This window comes from Antedon bifida, chromosome 4, assembly GCF_963402885.1.
Source record: "Antedon bifida chromosome 4, ecAntBifi1.1, whole genome shotgun sequence".
NCBI lineage: Eukaryota > Metazoa > Echinodermata > Crinoidea > Comatulida > Antedonidae > Antedon > Antedon bifida.
The window spans coordinates 27871447-27893729 of NC_136229.1; the positions used below are offsets into that span (position 1 = coordinate 27871447).

At 35.8% G+C, this 22283-nt stretch overlaps 3 protein-coding genes across 8 annotated transcripts in view; all 3 read left to right on the forward strand.

The window, feature by feature from the left end:
• Positions 1-22283, forward strand: part of LOC144839889 (large ribosomal subunit protein eL43) — a 177528-nt gene that overhangs the window by 135315 nt on the left and 19930 nt on the right. The window lies entirely within an intron of this gene.
• LOC144839857 (uncharacterized) lies at positions 253-2217 on the forward strand. The gene is made up of 3 exons (XM_078695420.1): positions 253-402; positions 521-1129; positions 1469-2217. The coding sequence occupies exons 1-3, from the start codon at positions 291-293 to the stop codon at positions 1711-1713; spliced, it is 966 nt and encodes a 321-aa protein (XP_078551546.1). The 5' UTR covers positions 253-290; the 3' UTR covers positions 1714-2217.
• LOC144840194 (rRNA N(6)-adenosine-methyltransferase METTL5-like) lies at positions 10533-22019 on the forward strand. Its single transcript, XM_078695917.1, has 8 exons — positions 10533-10576; positions 13025-13188; positions 13602-13716; positions 19888-20072; positions 20577-20659; positions 21036-21087; positions 21520-21569; positions 21705-22019. The coding sequence occupies exons 2-8, from the start codon at positions 13089-13091 to the stop codon at positions 21765-21767; spliced, it is 648 nt and encodes a 215-aa protein (XP_078552043.1). The 5' UTR covers positions 10533-10576; positions 13025-13088; the 3' UTR covers positions 21768-22019.

Consider the following 22283-nt stretch of genomic DNA (forward strand, 5'->3'; position numbering starts at 1 on the left):
AGACTAGTTATGCTATATTAGCTCTCATTCGTTTGAAAAATCCTCAAAATCAGCCACTGTTAAACTATGGAGGTAAACAATAATACACTTTTTTTTTTTACCTCCATGGATAACCTATTATTTGTTGTGTAGTTGAATGCAGCCGCACGAGGGATGGAGTAGATTATCGAGGCTTGGTATCAATCACAAGAAGTGGTATCGTTTGTCAAGAATGGTCAGCAATTTCACCACATGTGCCATACGCGACGTATACTGCTATCGAAACTGACAAGGGACTCGGAGTGCACAATATGTGTAGAAATCCGGCGAGTCATCATGACGAAACGTGGTGTTACACATTAGATCCTGCAACCAGATGGGAAGAGTGCGATATACCGCCTGCCAATACGTCTTGTCCTTTAGGTAGGTCTTTTACCAGTATATTAAACTTAAAACTTGTGTCTTTAATTTGGAATAGTAATCTGAAGAAAATAAACAAAATCTAACCTATCATGATATTTTTTTCAAATAATTTGAACAGGGAATTTCGATGATGATCTCAATCCTGCGAAGGAATGGATTTTAGACTACCTCTGCCTGCTTCATCAGTTATATAATATTGACGACGCTTATTGTGGGCCAGCAGCTCTAGCAGACAAGCCAGTAACATTATCGAATATTCCATACAGTCTGTTACAGAATCTGACACTGACAATCGCCTTCTATATTAACCCTAATGACAACTCTATTGGTAACATTCTTAACATCGGTGGCAAATATCAAACAAGTCTTAAAATTGAACAAACGCATCCTAACGGTATTTTGTACCAATCTGAAGTAACTGTGTTCTATGGAGATCTGACGTTGACAAGAGCTCATGTCCTACAACCCGACGTCTGGACATTTCTTGCTTTGACAGTTGATGAGATTCACAAGAACGTTAAACTTTGGAGGAATGGAGAGATCGCAAGTATCGGTTATATAGAATTTACTGACCTAAACACAGATGGATCGTTTTCTATACAAGTTGGAGATAACAGCACCGGCCTACAAGCCAGAATAGCTTGGCTTCAGATGTATGATCGCGTACTGGATGAGTCAGAAATGAAAGCCGCTAGAGATCGACCATTCGGCCGAATGAATATTAAAGGTAAGCAGGGCTATTATAGGCCGATAAACCCTCTCCTCTCCTCTCCTTAAAATAATGCTAAACGTCCTAACTTAAACTTCCTTGGTTCTCACTAGGACGCAACACAAATGACGTAAGCACACAGCGGAAGCAGTTTTGCCAATCACGACGCGATGGATCGTCCGAAACTGTCGTGTGTGATTGGTCAATTCACAAACAAATCATATTTTTAATTGAATTTAATTAACTTACAGTATTCATAAATCGATTATTGTTGTCTAGAAAAGGCATAGTTTAGAACAATTGAATGTTAAAGTAGTTACAAAAGAAACATTGATTTGGTCACAATTTAATTTTTAGGTAACCAGATTTTCGAGAAGTTGAAACCAACGGAACGCATTTTTGGTGCACATCTTCAAAACAGAACGACTCTATCATTGATATACTGTGCCCGGATGTGTATGGTGAATAAAATATGTGAAGTGTTTAGCTTTAGTGAGTTGAATAAACGATGCATTCTGTATGTAACACACGTGCAAGAGGAATCATTCATTGTGGAAACAGGATCAACTGTGTTTCAAAGGGTAAAAGATTGCTGCATGTGAGAACGTCAACCAGCTACAACTCCCTGCTTCAACAATAACAATGGGGTTTGATCAGGGAGATTTATCATTCGTTGACGGATTGTGGAGGAAAAGATTTCTTTATGACACTTTTATTAGTTTTAAATAAATTCACCCGATTGTGGAACTGTCACTAGATAGAGTCTAACCGACAATGATCAATGTTGACGTTAACAAGTGCAACAGAAATTCTACAAAATGTTTGCACAAATGTAGTTGTTTGCACAAATGTGACTTTTTGCACATTTCACGGCTCATCAGGGACAATTATATCTTGTATTAATTTGACATGTAAATCAGAGGTTATGCGCGAGGCGTATCTTTTTTTTTCCCTTTTTGCACGCCACACAAAAACAACAACGATGAGTTATGAAGATTAGAGAGGGCGCAATTTAGCATCACACATAAACACATGCTGGACGTATGAAAAACATTACGTTTTTCACACGGGTATCCAGTTTCTATTTTGGAAAGTAGGTGTCGAAAACTTGCATGTATCTTTTTTTTGTAAAGCAATTCTATAACTTTATATATCAAAATAAAGCTTATCACATTGCCTTTTCAAATATGTTATTTATTTTGTTATATATAAAGTAATTCTTACAGGTTATGCAAATAGATGCTAAAAATTTGCAAAAAACTTTGTTTTTCTACTTCGTTACACATAATTTCAACGCAGACTGGGCAAAGCTGACTTACTATTTCTTTACTTCTTCTAAAAATAAACTTAAAGTTGTTTAGCAGTTTGGTACCACAATTGCATCATACAGTATATCATTGATAACAAAATACTGTACTTAGAGCGAAAGGCAAACGACAAAAATAACGCATGAAACATCAAATTACTTTTTGTATAATTTATTACTATACAAAGTACTTACATAACACTGGATTATGAAATGTTCAGTTTGTAAGTGTGAAGTATGCATAATAATTGATATAAAATGTTCAGTATTCACACTTGACATTTCACATTTATCTTGAATTAGCTTGCCATACAGGTCCATTAGGTGTAGTACGACGTAACGAGTAGGCTTCAACATGGTGTTGTAAAAGTTAGCTGTAGTGTGTTGTACTCACAATTGAAGATGGAGCAGTTCTTCTAACTCAGAAGCCGGACTGTTTCACCATTTTAAAAATAGCTATCAACTCACAAGCCCTCTGACCTCTGAACGCTAAAAGAAGACGCTTCCAACTAAAACTATGAGGGAAATGTTCAGTTTTCAATGTTTCTGTGGTGGATTTCGAAACAGTTTCGACCAACATGGTTGCACAGTGGTGTGTTGTTGCAACGTGCACAACCATAGAAGGTCTCATGTCTTGTTTTGTTTTGAAGACATACACTACAGCGACGCTTCCTAGGAAATTCTGGCCTCAGGTCGACGAGAGTGTGCTGGTGACTTGGCGCTACGCGTATAGGATGGGCTATTTGGGGACGCCCTATTCTCCTTCGCGAGCTGTAACCTCCGATTAATTCTTCAGCGAGCTTATAACGAAATTGGATTTGGGATATATGTCTTTCTGCAGCAGGTCGCGTTTCCTTGTGTAGAATGAAGGCGTTGGATATGGAAGTGTCAAACGAATGCCAAAAGAGACGCATATACCAGCGACGCGATTTCCTGTTGACTGCATAGTACGACTTAATTTGATCCGCATGATCTACCCCTCCCATGTACTTGTTGTAGTCTGCGGTGGCTTGTGGGCAGGGTATGTTGCCACGATTTCCGCGATTATCTATATTACGTGTCACGGTTGTTGGGGGTAGATCTCCTGAATGTGCGCTACTGAGAAAATAGACAAGTTTTTTGTCTTTCCACGCATATCCGCACATCCCGTCGTCATGTTTCGCAAAATGAAATTCTCCACGCTCCATGTTTTTTTCATGTTGTTTGAGTTGTTTGAGTGATGGTGAATATCCTTGTTGATCACATCGAACAGTTCCGCAGCAATATATCCCGATTTCTTGTAAGTCTCGTAGAAGTGGCATCGATGTAAAAAAGCGGTCGCAGTACAATCTGTAGTTGAGGTTGTGAAGGTCCGGAGTGATGAGGTTGAGAATCGCTCTACGTCCAAGATCGCGGTGGTCTGGATTGCCAAATCGTCCCATATAAACAGCGAAGTTGTATACATAACCCGAGATGGAATCCGCGAGTGTCCAAATTTTAAATCCGCGCTTGATTGGCTTCGATGGATCATACTGCTTCCCGCTAGAAGATAAAACAAAATTGTGAGTACAGTATATAACCTTTTTATTTTTTTGCCAATACAGTCGACTCCGCCTAAGTCGAATTCGCGTAAGACGAAAAATCGCGAAAGTCAAATTTTTATGAAAGTCCCAATTCTTTCCTATACATTACTGTGTAATTTTTATTTGTAAGTCAAATTTTTCTAAGTCGAAATTCGTATAAGTCGACGTCTTTTTGCGTTCCGAATACACACATTATTTAGTGATTTATATCGTATAAGTCGAATTCACAAATCACACGGCAACAACGCGCTAAAAAAGCCGATGAAAAGTACGTAATTCGATAAACAAACGACAGAGGGGATAATGTGGGACCATATCGGTTCTCTCAAGCAGGTTGTATAGTATAGGTGGCGTCCTACAACTCGCGCTAGTGTATAGTGTATGAGTTGTTTTAGAGTTGAGAACTTGAGCGGCGATTTTGAATAAGAACCGAAATGTATTTATTATACGTTTTCGTATTGTTTCAGGCTTAAACCATAAAAGAAAATACAGTTTATCATTGCTGATAAAAGAGGCTTAGCATTTATTAAGCCTAGCTAGCTGGCTAAGCAAACTCAATTCAAGAAGGCTCATCGCGTGGGCCGCGATCGCGACAGGGCAGGGTCTACTACTAGGCCTAGCCATAGCGCGGCTAGTGAGTGAACCTAGGCCTAGCATTTTTTTTGCAAATCGGTAAGTCGAAGTTCGCGTAAGTCGAATTTTTATACCGGTCCCATTAGATTCGACTTAGGCGGAGTCGACTGTATAATTAATCAAAAAGAGGTAACATGTTATACAGTGAAAAAAATTACCTATGCCGTCCTTGAAATGTTACCATAGCTTCATCACCAGCAAAATGCTCGTGCAGATTATACTGCACTTGAAATTGCGTGGTAAGGTGGTGAATCACAGGGCGGATCTTAAATAGACGGTCTTGAGCTGGATCTTCTGGAGCTTCTTTGTTGAAGTGCATGTTCCCTAGAATCCAGAAGAACCGGTCACGAGGCATGATGTTGGCCAAGGATGCATCATGGAAGAACGCAAGTGTCGACCAGATGTGCTCAAGCACCGTCAGTCCCTTGACGGAAATCATCACCACCATACCAAAAAAGGCTTTAAGCTCCCTGGCTGTCAGCTCCACAAATTGGGTTCCTGGCTTCCTCTGTGTAAAGTAAAGATTGGTCTGGTCCACTATCATCTGCAAGAGAATTTGGTTGAAAAAAAGAGAAAAAAAATCAATTGGTGTCAACATGGCCCCATACCTCCCTGAATACCCGGGTACGGGGCCCCCGAAAGGTCGAACAGGGAAGCCAGATGGCTCGTCCATACGATGCCATCCATCGAGCTCCTCCTGACGTCTCTGGCGCTCCAGAGCCGCTCTCCCACCACGTCTTCTCGGGGCACAGGCTCCTCTCCCTCTATCCCCATCTCCCTGTCCTTCTACAGCCCCCCCACCTAGACCTGGGTCTACTCTCCCTCTACCTACATTGCCTCTTCTACCTACAACACCCTCCCCACGATCCCCAATGCCACCAATACGGGCCCTCTTGCTCCCAAGGGGACCACCAACTGTGGCTGGGTTCAGGCCACTGGTGGAAGGCCTATCACCACCATTAGAACCTGACCCATTTGGGGTTACCTCCATACCACCCATATCTTCAACTGCCTCGTCCTCCTCTTCTTCTAATTCCCCCTCTTCTTCTAATTCCCCCTCCTCTTCTAATTCCCCCTCCTCTTCTAATTCCCCCTCCTCTTCTAATTCCCCCTCCTCGTAGACAGACTCGTCCGACGATGACCATATAGGCCTAGGCCTATCGGGAGCCGCCTCGGGAGCAGGACCGTCGTCGTCGTCGCCGCTGTTTGAGTCGGACCATGGAGTAAAGAATAAGTGGTCGGACCATGGAGGGTCTAATTTTATATCTCCATGGTCTGACGAATCCTCATCGCTTTCACTGGGAATGTCCCTTTCTCGCACAGGGCGTTTCTTGGGAGCTTGGTCCGCCATCTCCGATGTGTAGCTTGCAGAAAATTAGACGAAAAGTTTTGGTATCCAAATTAAATGTGTGTCAAAACTGCGCGCAGAGAGTTTTAAAAAATATTTCATGCCCATAATGCATCTGACATGTCAGGGTTCATCATTTTACGGAATAAAGAGGTATATTCAGAGGTCATTCTGACGATGGAGCATTCTCTACTTCTCTACGGAGCGCCATTTATGCCTTTATTTACTTCAGAAATAGAAATAGTACTACGGTAACTGGTCCAGTCACTGAATTTTAATATATTTTGTATGTTCATACACTGTGTGCTCAACTGAACCCAATTTGCCACCAGGGAGCACAGTGGTATATAGAAATAAAGTCAATACATTTTAATAAATTTAGGAAAAAAAAATCCTTTGTTGATATACAGTTTGCGGTACACCATGTATATTAGTTCTGAAAAGAACTGTTGAGTTTCTCGACGTTTCGATCAATATGCTTTGATCGTCCTCAGTCTTCCTAATATCCTTTGTGTTTCCTTTAGCAGAGTAAAAAAGTTAAAATTTTGATGTTGTTAATTTTTACATTAGAAGATTGTTCAAATCATGTAAATAAAACATTTTCCGGCTGGGAACCTATCAGCTCCCCTCTTTTAGTTTGCAAAAGTAATCTCGAAAAGAACTTCATTTGGAAAAGAAGCCCACCCAAGAGTATCAAAAATGAAGGAGCACATGGGCTTCTTTTCAAGGTTTTATGGTAGTCTATTTAATGGAAAATAATGCCATGCAGCTTTGTTTCTGATTTTAAAAAAGGTTTGTGTTAGGCCTGACATTTACAACCCTCAAAATATCTCTCTTTTAAAATAAAAGAAAAACAATATTCATTATTTTATTTATTTATTTTTTTTTTATTAAAAAAAAAAATATCCGTAGAGGTTCGAACCCAATCTACTAGAGCTGAGAGCACCTAAACCTGAGCATTACCCGTTAGGCCACAAAGTAGTACATGACTGAACTGCTGATAATAGTCTATTTATACGTGTATTACGTAATTCATCAGTACGTCATAACTATCATATTAACCTTGTTAAAACCAAAATGATCAGTTGGCTCAGTCGCCTGAGCGTCGTGTTGACAACACGTATGTCGTGGGTTCGATTCCCACGCTGGTCGGTGGAATAGAGTTAAAGGCATGCGGCCACTGTGTTTGGGGTTCACAGAATTATACGTCCCCCTTTCCACCACACATCATGAGGCGACAACATCAATGCATCTGGTGATGTGCTGGAAACGACCCCAAAAGGCTGTGGCAGGGCCTTAGTGCTGAGGCAGGGAGAGCACATTTAACATCTATTTTTTTATTTAATTTTTTTTTTTCAACCCGTATTCGATCTCGTAAATTTTAGGTTTGCCGCCCTCAATTTTAAAAGAAATTGAATTTATATTTTCATCGCAGGTGTACGAAACGGTTTGGTATGCCGTGCGTTGTTATGCAATGGTTGTGCAGGTGTAGTGGGAAAGATGGTATTGTTAGTCATTCGCGGTCAACACGCCACACTGTTAAACTTTGATTTTGTTAATCAATGTTGCTACATTGGTAGCGAAAATGTCCGATTCATGCAAGATATTCTATTGTAAAATGTTATGAATAAACTTTGATGGTAGTTGCTGTGTATGGATATGGCCGCACCGTCCCCAGAATAAACATGTTTTAAACAGATAGTTTGTCTTTGATGGTTTTTGTATGGGGATAATGGAGAGTAAAATAAGATCAAATATAAAACATTTGCAAAGATGCCGATTTTTAGACCAATTTCGAAGCTTAGACTAATTCCGCCGCCGGGCTAGGCCTTATGTATATACACGAAGTCGAGTTTTAAAGTAGAAAACCCCACCTAAAATTTTGAAGTCGCATCTGGATAGTTGAAATTTTAACATTATCATAATTATCATAGGTGATTATGTATAGTTATAAGTATAAGTGCAATTCTTGGCTCTATTTTCATTATTAGCTCTGCCCCAACCATGGTGGCTAGTACTGGAGACTTAATATTTAATTTCATATGTTAATGAATTATAGGAGCACTTTCCGATGACAAGCTCTATTGTCCCTGCTGAGTCTTATATAGTTTGTTTCATATAATTTAAAATCATGTAAAGTGCCATTTTTTTCGGGCGGGAACCTATGCAGCTCGATTTTTCAAAATTATCTTTGCTCAGCCCCAAGCATGGTGGGGTACTGAAGATTCCTATACACTGTTTTGAAAAAATAATAGATGTCATTTCCGGAGACCTTACAGTTATATTTTAATTAGTTTGGTATGCCGTGCGTTGTTATGCAAATGAGTTTGTGCAGGTGTATTATGGGGAAGATGGTATGTTAGTCATTCGCGGTCAACACGCCACACTGTTAAATGTTGATGTTGGTAATCTTTACATTAGAAGATTGTTCAAATCATGTAAATAAAACATTTTCCGGCCGGGAACCTATCAGCTCCCCTCTTTTAGTTTGCAAAAGTAATCTCGAAAAGAACTTCATTTGGAAAAGAAGCCCACCCAAGAGTATCAAAAATGAAGGAGCACATGGGCAAGTTTCAAGGTTTTATGGTAGTCTATTTAATGGAAAATAATGCCATGCAGCTTTGTTTCTGATTTTAAAAAAGGTTTGTGTTAGGCCTGACATTTACAACCCTCAAAATATCTCTCTTTTAAAATAAAAGAAAAACAATATTCACTATTTTATTTATTTATTTTTTATTTATTTTTTTTTTATTAAAAAAAAAAATATCCGTAGAGGTTCGAACCCAATCTACTAGAGCTGAGAGCACCTAAACCTGAGCATTACCCGTTAGGCCACAAAGTAGTACATGACTGAACAGCTGATAATAGTCTATTTATACGTGTATTACGTAATTCATCAGTACGTCATAACTATCATATTAACCTTGTTAAAACCAAAATGATCAGTTGGCTCAGTCGCCTGAGCGTCGTGTTGACAACACGTATGTCGTGGGTTCGATTCCCACGCTGGTCGGTGGAATAGAGTTAAAGGCATGCGGCCACTGTGTTTGGGGTTCACAGAATTATACGTCCCCCTTTCCACCACACATCATGAGGCTACAACATCAATGCATCTGGTGATGTGCTGGAAACGACCCCAAAAGGCTGTGGCAGGGCCTTAGTGCTGAGGCAGGGAGAGCACATTTAACATCTTTTTTTTTATTTAATTTTTTTTTTCAACCTGTATTCGATCTCGTAAATTTTATGCAATTTTAAAATAAATTGAATTTATATTTTCATCGCAGGTTTGGTATGCCGTGCGTTGTTATGCAATGGTTGTGCAGGTGTAGTGGGAAAGATGGTATTGTTAGTCATTCGCGGTCAACACGCCACACTGTTAAATTTTGATTTTGTAATGTTGCTACATTGGTAGCAAAAATGTCCGATTCATGCAAGATATTCTATTGTAAAATGTTATGAATAAACTTTGATGGTAGTTGATGTGTATAGCCGCACCGTCCCCAGAATAAACATGTTTTAAACAGATAGTTTGTCTCCGATGGTTTTTGTATGGGGCTAATGGAGAGTGAAATAAGATCAAATATAGAACATTTCCAAAGATGCCGATTTCTAGACCAATTTCGAAGTAGACTAATTCCGCCGCCGGACTAGGCCTTATACAAAGTCGAGTTTTAAAGTAGAAAACCACACCTACAACTTTGAAGTCGCATCTGGATAGTTGAAATTTTAACATTACCATAATTATCATAGGTGATTATGTATAGTCATAAGTATAAGTGCAATTCTGGGCTCTATTTTCATTATTATTAGCTCTGCCACAACCATGGTGGGCTAGTACTGGAGACTTAATATTTAATTTCATATTTCCATGAATAGGTGCACTCTCCGGGGACACTAAATAAGTGTTTATCTTCCAAACGCAAGTTATTAAAATAACTGATATGGCTTGAAACTAATTTTTATAGAGTACCGATATTTAACATATATACCTGGAAGTTTGAAATATTTTTGAAGTATTTTCAGAAGTATTTTTCAAAATTCAAACATGATGTGGGCCCCGTAATTTCACCTATGTTATACTGTATATAGATATACAGTACACTGTAGAGTATAGAGCATATATTCTATGACACATAATAGGCACCAATCAGCACCATAAGCATAATATCAGGTCACAGGATTGCATAAATCAATATTTTGCAGTAATATTTAACATACGTGCATGTTTTTTAAAAATTAAATATCAGTAAAATTATAAAAATGATCACCTAAAATTCGTCAAAGTGACGAATTAAATTCTAGTTCTCGATGTTTTTGTATGTGACTATTTCGCTGTGCTCCACCACTGGTGCCAAATTGGATCCACTGGAGCACAGTGTATTAACATACGAAAAGATATTGAAACTTATATCACTGTGCTACCCTGGTGCTAAATTGGGTCCACTTGAGCAGTTACCGTAGTACAATTTCTATTATTGAAGTTAATAAAAGCATAAATGGCGCTCCGTAGAGAAGTAGAGGATGCTCCAGTCGCCAGAATGACGCTCTGAATATACCTCGAATAAAGGTAAACAAAATGGCGCTGCCCTAGGTAGGAGTACACGGCCACGATTTTGGTATGTAGAACAATTTTTACACGGAAATAGGACGATTTAGACACCACAGCTGATACATAATCTTCATTTAATATATATTTATTGTATACAAGCTTCAAAATAGTGATTATTACAAATAATGATGGATTTTAGACGATTTTACCTTGTATGTTTACAATAGCACGCCCGTCGCGTTTTCGAGGAACGTGTTATTTTCGTACTCGCTTCAACAATTGTTATATATTTGGAAGCATATTTAAAAAAAAAAAGTTGTGAGTATTTTGTATAATTTTTGTCACATTTCATGCAGCACAACAAACTGTGCATGTAAATTCGGTTTACTTTTTATTTGTTGACAATTTGTTTACAATACGAAACGGAAGACATCTTCGATCAATGTGAAACAATGCCGTGCAACGAAGCGTAACCAACAGAAATAACATAGCGTTTCAGCCTATTTTCGGATGACAAGTTACTTAAAAACTCAACGGACAGTCGTATGGACAACATCTTTACTGTAAAATGTTCTTAAAAGATTACTGTGTAATTGAAACAAATTAGAAAATTTTTTTTCAATACTTAAAGATGTATTGTCCCTTGACACACAAAAAATGAAAAAAAAAATATTCTAAATTTAAATTGGCCATATCAAAGTAATATTAAAGACCCCTTCCCTGCAATTTTGGACGTTTTTTGGAAAATAATACATATATATCACTTTAAAAACATTAAACCATGTCATTCCTTGTCTTAAATGTACGTTTTATGGTAAATTATGATAAAAAGTGAGAAACAATGCACTACCTAAGTAGCTCGCGGCGATCGACCTCTCGTGGACGGTCTTAGGCCTAGCCTAGCTAGGCTTGGTTTTGTAGGCCTAGCTGGTAAACATCGGTAACGTACGAACATCGTACGCTAGCTATATACCTAGCCTGACGTTGTATAGTTGCTGAATTAATTGTCTTTCTATTTTTACCAGACTCCGTTGATACAAATTGGGGAAAACCCGGTATTTTCGCTGAAAAGTTAGGAGTCTTCCATTTGTTTTGGCCTCACGATCGATCGAAAAGTGGGCGAATTACAGGTGAAAAACAAAAATATCAATCCGCGCGCAATGCATTTTGGGATTTATAGCGGGCCGCTATAATTATTAGAATCGACTTATTTTTCACATTTTTAACCGTTTAAAGACGAAAAAAGTTATCGCAATAGGACCATATAGTATTATTTTTACATTAAATATAGTTTGTGATCTTAAATTAGATCTAAAAAACGTAGGGAAGGGGGCTTTAAAGTTATTCACTTTAAGTCGAAAATTCGAGCCAAAAACAACCAATTTACGTAATTAACAGGTAAATTAATTTGATTACATTTCGTCTGGAAAATCGTCACGAGCGAAAGTAAACAAAGATTTCAAACCATGAGTATGCATTATGCATGATGCTAATTAGGATTGTTTACAACTCGTCGCGGTTGAGAAGGTGTTTTCACACAGATCGCGAGGAAGTTTTATGATTATGCATACAGAGTAGCCAAACAAGCGCGTTGCATTATGAGATATGTTTTGATCGAAAACTTTGACTGGAAGTCAAAGTTATTTTTTGAACAAAAAAACGTCTGTATTTCAGCTCAATTATTTTTTTTTCAACTAATTTTTGGTGAAAGTTAATAACTATTATAATACTTGAATTAACCCACTTTTTTTCGAAATATAAAAAAAGGTTTTTTTTTTAATTAGTCAAAGGGACAATACATCTTTAAAATCTATTGTATTCACCCCGTTTATAAAAGTGCACCAGATATACTCACCTATCTGGGAACTTCTTCTTCCCGCTTGGGGCAAATCCAATTTATATATAATACTCTCCTTGGTAATCAATATGATACTGCTAATAGCCGTATATCCTTCTTAACCACGGCAAACTCTGTGGCTAACTGCCCCGATCTTTGGTCTGCTCCAACCGTCTGCACATGACGCCCAGACGTCTATACGTCACAAGCACTAGAACCAGGCGCCCGCAGACGGTTGGTAGGTACGGGCCATTCATTCAGTGACCACCCCCTTACGGTCGATACTACAAAATCCATTGAAAAAAACACCACAGTGTATAAGCATAGATAGGCGTTTGTCACCGGCGTTTTTCGCGGTGCAGTCGCGGCGCCTATGCTTATACACTGTGGTGTTTTTTTCGCTGGAATGAAATATTTGATTATGTACAATTAACCAGATATTATATTTAAAATTCATGCCTGTACCTAAGCTTTAAGCGCTTATCGGGGTGTTTCGTCTCCATTTCTTAGACGTAAATTAGGCCTCATGGAGGTGAATGGTACCTCCATGGTTTCATTTTATTGTCACATAATAGTTTTTCACGTTAACTAAACAATTATTTATCTATAAAATGTAATTTAAAGCAAAAAATTGTTTTAGTGGTAAATTTGACTTGTAATGTATATTTTTCTTTCCAGAAACAAGTTAAAATCAGTTAAAATACTGTATTTTTCAAACCTGATTTTTCATCAGCCAAACAATATGAAACTTAAAGAACTTGAAGGTTACTTACAAGATGTTGATGTTTTTGATGACCCCAAAATTCTACTGGAGCAGTACCCAACAACACCACATATAGCAGGCAAGTACAACAAATCAACCTGTGTCCAATCAAGGCAATCTAACAACAGGATGCTGAGCTCCTGAGATCAAATGGTTTATCTGTGACTTCAACACAATCAGTTCTCACATGCTAGTCTGTTATATACCATTATGACATATCACCCTCTGAAAGAACAGAACCCGATATTGTCAGATGGTTTCCCATCCAAGCTCTAACTGGGCCTAAGGTTGCTTAGCTTCTGTGATCAGATGAAAACCAGTGTTTTGTCATGGTAATAAGGCCATAATAAGCTTATTAGATATGTCTACTGTCAGCATGTTTTACCTTTTTACGACAAACATTGTTACAGTATTTCTTCCATGATAACAGATGATTACTATACCTGTACAGTACTCAGACTGTACTAAACTATACTACTATCAATTTCACAGCACGAATGTTGCACACAATTGATACACGCTATGATGACATCAATGGTAAACTGGTAGCTGATCTTGGGTGTGGATGTGGTGTGCTTAGTATTGGGGCTGCCATGCTTCAAGCAGGGTAAGTACTTTCTTATTTTGCTTTCATCTATATTGAGTTTCCGACAAAGAAGCAAGATCCATATGCTATACAGTAGATCCTTTCGTACCCCTTTTAAGGTGACACTTTTCTTTTGAAACAAAGAGGGACAATGTTTTAATACTAGGCCAACACCTATTCAGTGGATACCCACTTTTAAGGGGACACTTTCCTGTGATTTGTAAAACAAATGAGCGACAATATATATTTTAAGACTAGGCCAACCCTAGTCAGTGAATACCCCTATTAAAAGGACTTCAAGGTTGAGTTCTGAATGTGTCCTCTTAATAGAGGTTCTACATGTTTTGTGTATAAAACTGTTCTGTATAAAACAAATGAAAGCTATAACTAGAATTGAATTCGTCACTTTGACGAATTATAGGTGATCATTTTCATAATTTGACTGAATGGGAATTTTGTGACATGACCTGTCACAATGATACCCCTTTGCAGAAAATGGAATAACCCAATGTCCTAGGAATTTTAGTTGGACCTTTGTATAATCATCAGTCAGTGTTCAGCATTCGTATCCTCAGCATCATACTGTACTGTAGAAGACATATTTTAATTTACTTTTTTGGTTAAAACTAATTGGGGTGAGTGAATTAATTATTCATTATTAATAATAGTACTATATTAATAATATTATATTTTTAGAGCAGAATTAAATGTATTAAAATTGTATTTTGAATGTATTCAGGTACTGACTTGTGTATTACTATTAATATTATATTATAATGCCCATTAATTATATGGCTAAGTTTGTATAATTTGTAAGTTACATATTTCTATTTATATTTTGAGATAATGAGAATTTGTATTAAATCATGATTACAGCATAATAACTATGATAACTAGAAAGCCACTCCAAGAGTGCATACCTCCGCCTACTGTAAAATTCTCCTACATAAGATTTCTTCGAAAAAATATATATTTGTGTGTGTCTTAATGCTGTGTATGATTTAGGCTAATGTGTATGCGAATTTGGTGTAATGGTTATGTACTGTTAACCAGCCTTTCAACTAAATAATAAAGATTCTGTTGACTAACAATAGATTGAACAGCAACGCCAAAAACAAACAGGTAAATTTGAAAAGAAATAGGTTTTTTAAAACTACTCGTATCAAAAAACCTGTAAATTAAATTAATTTTTGTTTTAAAATTACAAATCACAAATTATAACTCTTGCCTCTTGTACAAAAATGAAGTTTTTTGTACTACAAGTAGTTCTCGAGAAAATGCAATTTCAGTTTACTTGTTACTTTAAGACTGCTCGCCGACTTTTGAAAATTCTGTCCTATCTTTTAACACTAACAGGTCTGAAAATTATACTAAAAATTGGTCCAGAATTGGGACCGTGGTCCGGATTTCCTCCAAAATTTAATGGAGTGGTCCTTGACCACATATCTATGAGTATTGTCATTTTGGGAAAGATCTTGTAATTACTGTAACTTTTTGAGTAATCCTGCTAACAAACAAACAAACACGAACGATTACATACCTGTTTGGCAGAGGTAATTATGACCATTAATTATAATAATGTGGTAAATATCTGTGTGTAATAACTATTAATTAGTACAAATTAATAGCATACTGTAGGAATGTACTTTTTTAAAACCAGATCAGAAACTAAACCAATTTCTGAACTGGATAGTGAACGTGAAAGGTTTATTAAAATTAGGAATTATTTATTTTTTTTTTTTATTTTATTCATTTCGGCAATGCTAACTGTAGTCGTTGGACATAATAATGATAATAATAAATAATTTATATTTAACACAAAAAAGCCAATTCAACGGTGGTCTTCTACAAAGCATTAGTTAGAGCCTGTTTTCCAGTCAACGTTGAGTTGCGTTAAGTTTTCAAATCATTAAATTTGAGAATAATTACATTTAGGGATACAAAATATAACAAATTTTTTCAGTATTTGTGCCATTTTGCATTGGTTTTTCTAGACTATTCTAGCATGCAACACGATATGAATAACTTTTTTTGGTAATATTCCGTTTTGGGTTTATCCAATTTTAGTACACTACATCCTTTGATCTTGTATTTAATATTACAGTATCTATAGTCTTTTAGGTGTAAATAGTAGTGGTGCTTGGTTATGGAATATTTTATACAACATCTGTTTTTTTTAGTATCCTATTAGTATTACTAGCAACTTCTAGCATTCTTTCCCATATCAAATCAAGTCATACAGGGTCATATTCCATAGACTTTACCAGATGTTGTTATGGTAAAGTTGAGGTCAGGTATTTTCTAGATAATCTCCAAACAAAGCAAGTTGCTCTCATCTACAGTATAAATAAGTCTGTTTATACTATCCTTTAAGTTGTCCCTGATACCAGTCTTGTAGTCCTGGGAACCAGTAAATATTTATACCCTAGTGGAGGTCAGTTGGGGTATTGCTAAACTGCGCAAACACTGCGCAAACAACAAAAAAAGCTGCGCAAACAACAAAAAAAGCTGCGCAAACCTCCTTCAAAACAATTATTATTGATTAGAACACAACTAGAACTATATAGGGAGACAATTTATAGGGAAAAAATTTGAAATTCCTTTAAGTTTGCCTTTTTTTGGGTGAAAAACTTCAATTTTTGGGAAAATTACTGATTTCACAGCGCAAACAACAAAAAAAGCTGCGCAAACCTCCTTCAAAACAATATATATTGATTAGAACAAAACTAGACCTATATAGGGAGACAATTTATGGGGAAAAAATTTGAAATTCCTTTAAGTTTGCCTTTTTTTGGGTGAAAAACTTCAATTTTTGGGAAAATTACTGATTTCACAGCGCAAACAACAAAAAAAGCTGCGCAAACCTCCTTCAAACCAATTAATATTTATTCGAACACAACTAGAACTATATAGGGAGACAATTTATGGGAAAAAAAATTGAAATTCCTTTAGTTTGCCTTTTTTTTGTTAAAAACTTCAATTTTTGGGAAAATTACTGATTTCACAGCGCAAACAACAAAAAAAGCTGCGCAAACCTCCTTCAAAACAATTAATATTTATTAGAACACAACTAGAACTATTTATAGGGAGACAATTTATGGGGAAAAAATTTGAAATTCTTGTCAATTCAAATCAAGTCATACAGGGTCATATTCCATAGACTTTACCAGATGTTGTTATGGTAAAGTTGAGGTCAGGTATTTTCTAGATAATCTCCAAACAAAGCAAGTTGCTCTCATCTACAGTATAAATAAGTCTGTTTATACTATCCTTTAAGTTGTCCCTGATACCAGTCTTGTAGTCCTGGGAACCAGTAAATATTTATACCCTAGTGGAGGTCAGTTGGGGTATTGCTAAACTGCGCAAACACTGCGCAAACAACAAAAAAAGCTGCGCAAACAACAAAAAAAGCTGCGCAAACCTCCTTCAAAACAATTATTATTGATTAGAACACAACTAGAACTATATAGGGAGACAATTTATAGGGAAAAAATTTGAAATTCCTTTAAGTTTGCCTTTTTTTGGGTGAAAAACTTCAATTTTTGGGAAAATTACTGATTTCACAGCGCAAACAACAAAAAAAGCTGCGCAAACCTCCTTCAAAACAATAAATATTGATTAGAACAAAACTAGACCTATATAGGGAGACAATTTATGGGGAAAAAATTTGAAATTCCTTTAAGTTTGCCTTTTTTTGGGTGAAAAACTTCAATTTTTGGGAAAATTACTGATTTCACAGCGCAAACAACAAAAAAAGCTGCGCAAACCTCCTTCAAACCAATTAATATTTATTCGAACACAACTAGAACTATATAGGGAGACAATTTATGGGAAAAAAAATTGAAATTCCTTTAGTTTGCCTTTTTTTTGTTAAAAACTTCAATTTTTGGGAAAATTACTGATTTCACAGCGCAAACAACAAAAAAAGCTGCGCAAACCTCCTTCAAAACAATTAATATTTATTAGAACACAACTAGAACTATTTATAGGGAGACAATTTATGGGGAAAAAATTTGAAATTCTTGTATTTTTATCCATTGTTATTTGTCCCTGATACCAGTCTTGTAGTCTGGGAACCAGTAAATAATTATACCCTTGTGGAGGTCAGTTGTCAAGCTGATTTAGCACCTTTATTAATGACAGGTGTGTACTGTACCTGATATCCCATGATATGCCCCACCCCATTCTGGTTATTAACTGACCAATCACATTTTATTGTACTGTATATATTATAATATAAGTTCTGAACATAGTGGCCAAATATGGCATAATTATGATATCTGTCATCATAATTTTGACCCATCTGGCATCTAGCATTTATGCCAGGCATAATTGTAGAAAATCTGGCATAATTTAAAAAACCTAATTCTACAGCATATTTACCACGATTTAGCATATTATCTAGCATATTTTCTAAAAAAAACTAGCATACATTGTTTTTTTGGTATTCTGGCCGTATTTGTGCTGCCAACTAGCATAATTTGATTTCTACCGCTGGCCCAGACTGGTTCTGAATAAACTCTAGTGAAAGTTCTCATGTAACACAGCCGAGTTATATCTTATTTTTATCCGTTGTTGTCTGCTTTCAAGTTGCCATTTATCATTCAGAATTCAAGTGTGATATTGTGTATTGTTAATAACAATTAAAATGGATTGAGTGTTACTTTTGAAATGATTATTTTGTATATGGTTGGTAACAGAACTAAATAAAAGAAATCAGAAGAAAAACGACTGCAAAAGAAAAACAGTGTGGCTTAACGTATTATTCCATAACACTTCTTCCCAATAATAACCGATTCTGTAGACAATTTTAGTTTTGCCATTCTGACCTGTATATCTAGCCTTTCAACATTTTAAAGATGTATTGTCCCTTTGACTAATTCCAAAAAAAAAAAAAAAAGATTAAAAAAAAAAGTGAATCATTTTGAAGTATCATAATAGTTATTAACTTTCACAAAAAATTAGTCCCAAAAAAAATAATTTAACTGAAATACAGACGTTATGTTGTTCAAAAAATAATAACTTTGACTTCCAGTCAAAGTTTTCAATCAAAACATATCTCTTAATGCAACGCGCTTCTTTGGCTACTCTGTATGCATAATATAATACTTCCTTGCGATTTGTGTGAAAACACCTTCTCAACCGTGACAAGTTGTAAACAATCCTAATAATAGCATCATGCATAATGCATACTCGTGGTTTGAAATCTTTGTTTACTTTCGCTCGACGATTTTCCAGACGAAATGTAATCAAATTAATTTACCTGTTAATTACGTAAACTTGTTGTTTTTGGCTCGAATTTTCGAATTTAAGTGAATAACTTTAATATTACTTTGATATGGCCAATTTAAATTTAGAATATTTTGACCTTCATTTTTTGTGTTTCAAGGGACAATACATCTTTAACTGAACTGTGCTAAAAGCAAGTGTATTCACTGATCAACAAACCAAGAATGTTTGGTTGTACAGTACCGCCATGTAGGTCACTAGCAGCCCAAATTGGATTAACAGTAACAAATAAATAACCTGTCTACTATCTATAAGTTCTGGATAATTAATATTGGTTTACAATTTCTTTTTTTTTAAATTATTATTTTAATTTACTTTACAATCTTTGTATTCCATTCAACTCATAATTATAGTTGTTTCAAGCATCTATAATCAAAAGATATATACAGTAGTAAACTAATATATCTATCTGCTAATATTCAGATGTTGATCCCTACCAACCCAAACCTCTGCCCATCTGATTGGCTACTGATGTAAAAAGGTGTCAGTTTTATTACTAGTAAGACATCCAGTAGAACTTTTCAGTCACTATTTTCTCTTTTTTTATACACAAGGGAGCAGTTTAAATAATAGGTTTGTCCTCAAAGGTGATTGGAAACAGGCACTTTCCATCAATCAATACAGTGTCCCTTTGGAAGACTGAAGAAAAAAACCTGATAGTGGACTGGAGCTTATTGTCTACAGAATCGATTATTATCGGGAAGAAGTGTTATGGAATAATACGTTAAGCCACACTGTGTTTCTTTTGCAGTCGTTTTTCTTCTGATTGCTTTTATTTAGTTCTCTTACCAACCATTAGTCTGCAAAAATCTGAAATTTGTCATTTCTTGAATTTGTCAAAATATGAAATGAAAATATATATGATAATGATGCTATTATTTGGGGTTTTATTTTATTTTTCAGTTTATGTGTAGGAGTTGATATTGATAAAGATGCATTGGAGATTTGTCACGTAAATTGTAGAGAGTTTGAGCTGACCAATGTTGAGCAGGTTCAATATGATCTAACCAAGCTCGAGTTAGGAAAGTGGTTGAAAATATTTGACACGGTCATCATGAACCCGCCATTTGGTACCAAACGAAACAAAGGTAAGGTTGATCACCATCAGCACATACTGTACAGTAGTAGTTACATAAACATGTTTTGCCAAACCCGTAATTGATCAATGATGAACTACTGTATACCACAAGAGGGCTAATAGACAACAGCTATTGATTTAATTAGAAGATCTATTTTTCCAGACATATACATAAACCACTGACTGAATAGAATACAAATTTCCCATGACAGCAAATATAGATAACAATTTTCAAATACAGTAAAAATAAAATCCTTGACAATTTGAGGAGAGGTTTCCTGTTCTTTAAAAGAAGGTAAAGTAATGCTGACATTTGAGGAACTCCTCAATTTGGAAGCCCTTTTGGGCAGAAAATAAAAATTGTACATTATTTATAAATTATAATATGGTTAATCATGAGACAGTTACTTTTAACTATTAAATGTTGCATAAAGGATTTCACAATCCCTAATACTATTTCATTAATATATATTGTAATCTCTCTGACTTAAAGTAACATGGATTCTTTTTGTAGGTATTGATATGGTGTTTCTTAAGTTAGGCTTAAGTATGGCAAGGAATGCTGTTTACTCGCTACACAAAACAAGCACAAGAGAAGTAAGTACAATGCCGTCCACTTTTTTAGGTGAAAATAAACAATTTAGAAATACTGTACTGTATATACAAACATGCTGTAGTAAAAGTAAAAAAGCTCTGTCTACACTATCAAACAAGATTGACAAAAAAAGTGGGATGTCCCCCAAATATGGTAGTGATATGACATAGTCATGACCATATATGGGCACATCACATCTTCTTGTCACATAAAGTTTGATAGACAGACCTTAAGGAAAAGGAGTCGACTGGACGCTGAATGAATAAATTTGACAACCTCTAGGTTTACACTGGACTTACTTTATTTCTGTTTTGACTTTGTTTAACACATTTGCACAAAGAAAGCACTTTTCAATTAACAGTCTTTTTTATCTTTCAGCATGTCATAAAGAAGGCTAAGGAATGGGGTGTTAACATTGAAATAGTGGCAGGTAAGAAATAGAACTGTATTAAATTATACATGCTAAAATGGAGTGGAAATGAATTCTACGTTGACTCTTGTAGCTGTTTGATTTCGGAATCTAATTCAATCGCTAAAATGACTTAAGTATCGCTGATTTACTCATCATTGTCGTTTCAAATTTATATTTTACAAAAAACCTTGAAGGATCAAATTTATTTGTGATAAAATAGAAGACAAATTTATAAATCTAAATTTAATTTTGTCAGTTTCTTTACATTTTAGTCAAAATTTATTTCTTATTTCAAATTAAATAATATATTACAAATTCAAATATAATTTTTAAAAAATGATAAAATGTACAATATTGTAAATTAAATAGGAAGAGACACATGCTCTGTATTAAGTGAACTTAATTTGGAAAACAATCCCAGTTACTTATGGAAATGGTTTTTTTTTTCAGAGTTACGATTTGATCTTCCTGCAACCTACAAATTTCACAAACAGAAATCTGTAAGTATATTCATATTTTTTGGCTTTATGCAAAATTGTCAAAATAATAAATTTGAAAATTTTTCATGTATTTTTGAGAATTTTTGTAAGCATTATATAAACAAACGGTCATTTGTCTTTGTACAATTCTTGCAGGTGGACATTGAAGTAGATTTTATTAGACTCTCATTTCCAGAGAAGTCTGGTGACCCAAGATGACCGATTACCAGTAAATAGTGGTGGAAAAAGGTCAGAGACTTAGTATTCTGAATACTTGAGTATAATTCTGGTGGACATGATCTCGTCTAGTGACATAAAAAAACAGATAACCAATAAAGAGTGGTCAATGCCAGAGACATTGTATTCTGACTACTTTGTGTATAATACTTGTCAGTGGGCATTTGAGTGGATTTGTATTCACTAAAGATGATGAAAGTAAGATCTTTTTCCCGACACCATGATTAGAAGAAACTGTACAAGTCAAGTAAAAGAAGTCACACCAGTCTAGTAGAAGAAGTCACACCAGTAAATTGGTAGAAGCCACAAAAGTCGATTAGAAGAAACTGTACGAGTCAGGTAGAAGAAGTCACACCAGTCAATTGGATGAAGCCACACCAGTCAATTGGTAGAAGCCACAAAAGTCGATTAGAAGAAACTGTACGAGTCAAGTAGAAGAAGTCACACCAGTCAATTGGAGGAAGACACACCAGTCAATTGGTAGAAGCCACAAAAGTC

Excerpts from the sequence above, each read along its gene's own strand:
- LOC144839857 (XM_078695420.1), top strand. The coding sequence starts at position 291 with ATGTGTAGAAATCCGGCGAGTCATCATGACGAAACGTGGTGTTACACA. Across the intron at positions 403-520 it reads CAATACGTCTTGTCCTTTAG|GGAATTTCGATGATGATCTC; the intron begins GTAGGTCTTTTA and ends TAATTTGAACAG. Across the intron at positions 1,130-1,468 it reads CGGCCGAATGAATATTAAAG|GTAACCAGATTTTCGAGAAG; the intron begins GTAAGCAGGGCT and ends TTTAATTTTTAG.
- LOC144840194 (XM_078695917.1), top strand. The coding sequence starts at position 13,089 with ATGAAACTTAAAGAACTTGAAGGTTACTTACAAGATGTTGATGTTTTT. Across the intron at positions 20,660-21,035 it reads ACAAAACAAGCACAAGAGAA|CATGTCATAAAGAAGGCTAA; the intron begins GTAAGTACAATG and ends TTTATCTTTCAG. Across the intron at positions 21,570-21,704 it reads AATTTCACAAACAGAAATCT|GTGGACATTGAAGTAGATTT; the intron begins GTAAGTATATTC and ends CAATTCTTGCAG.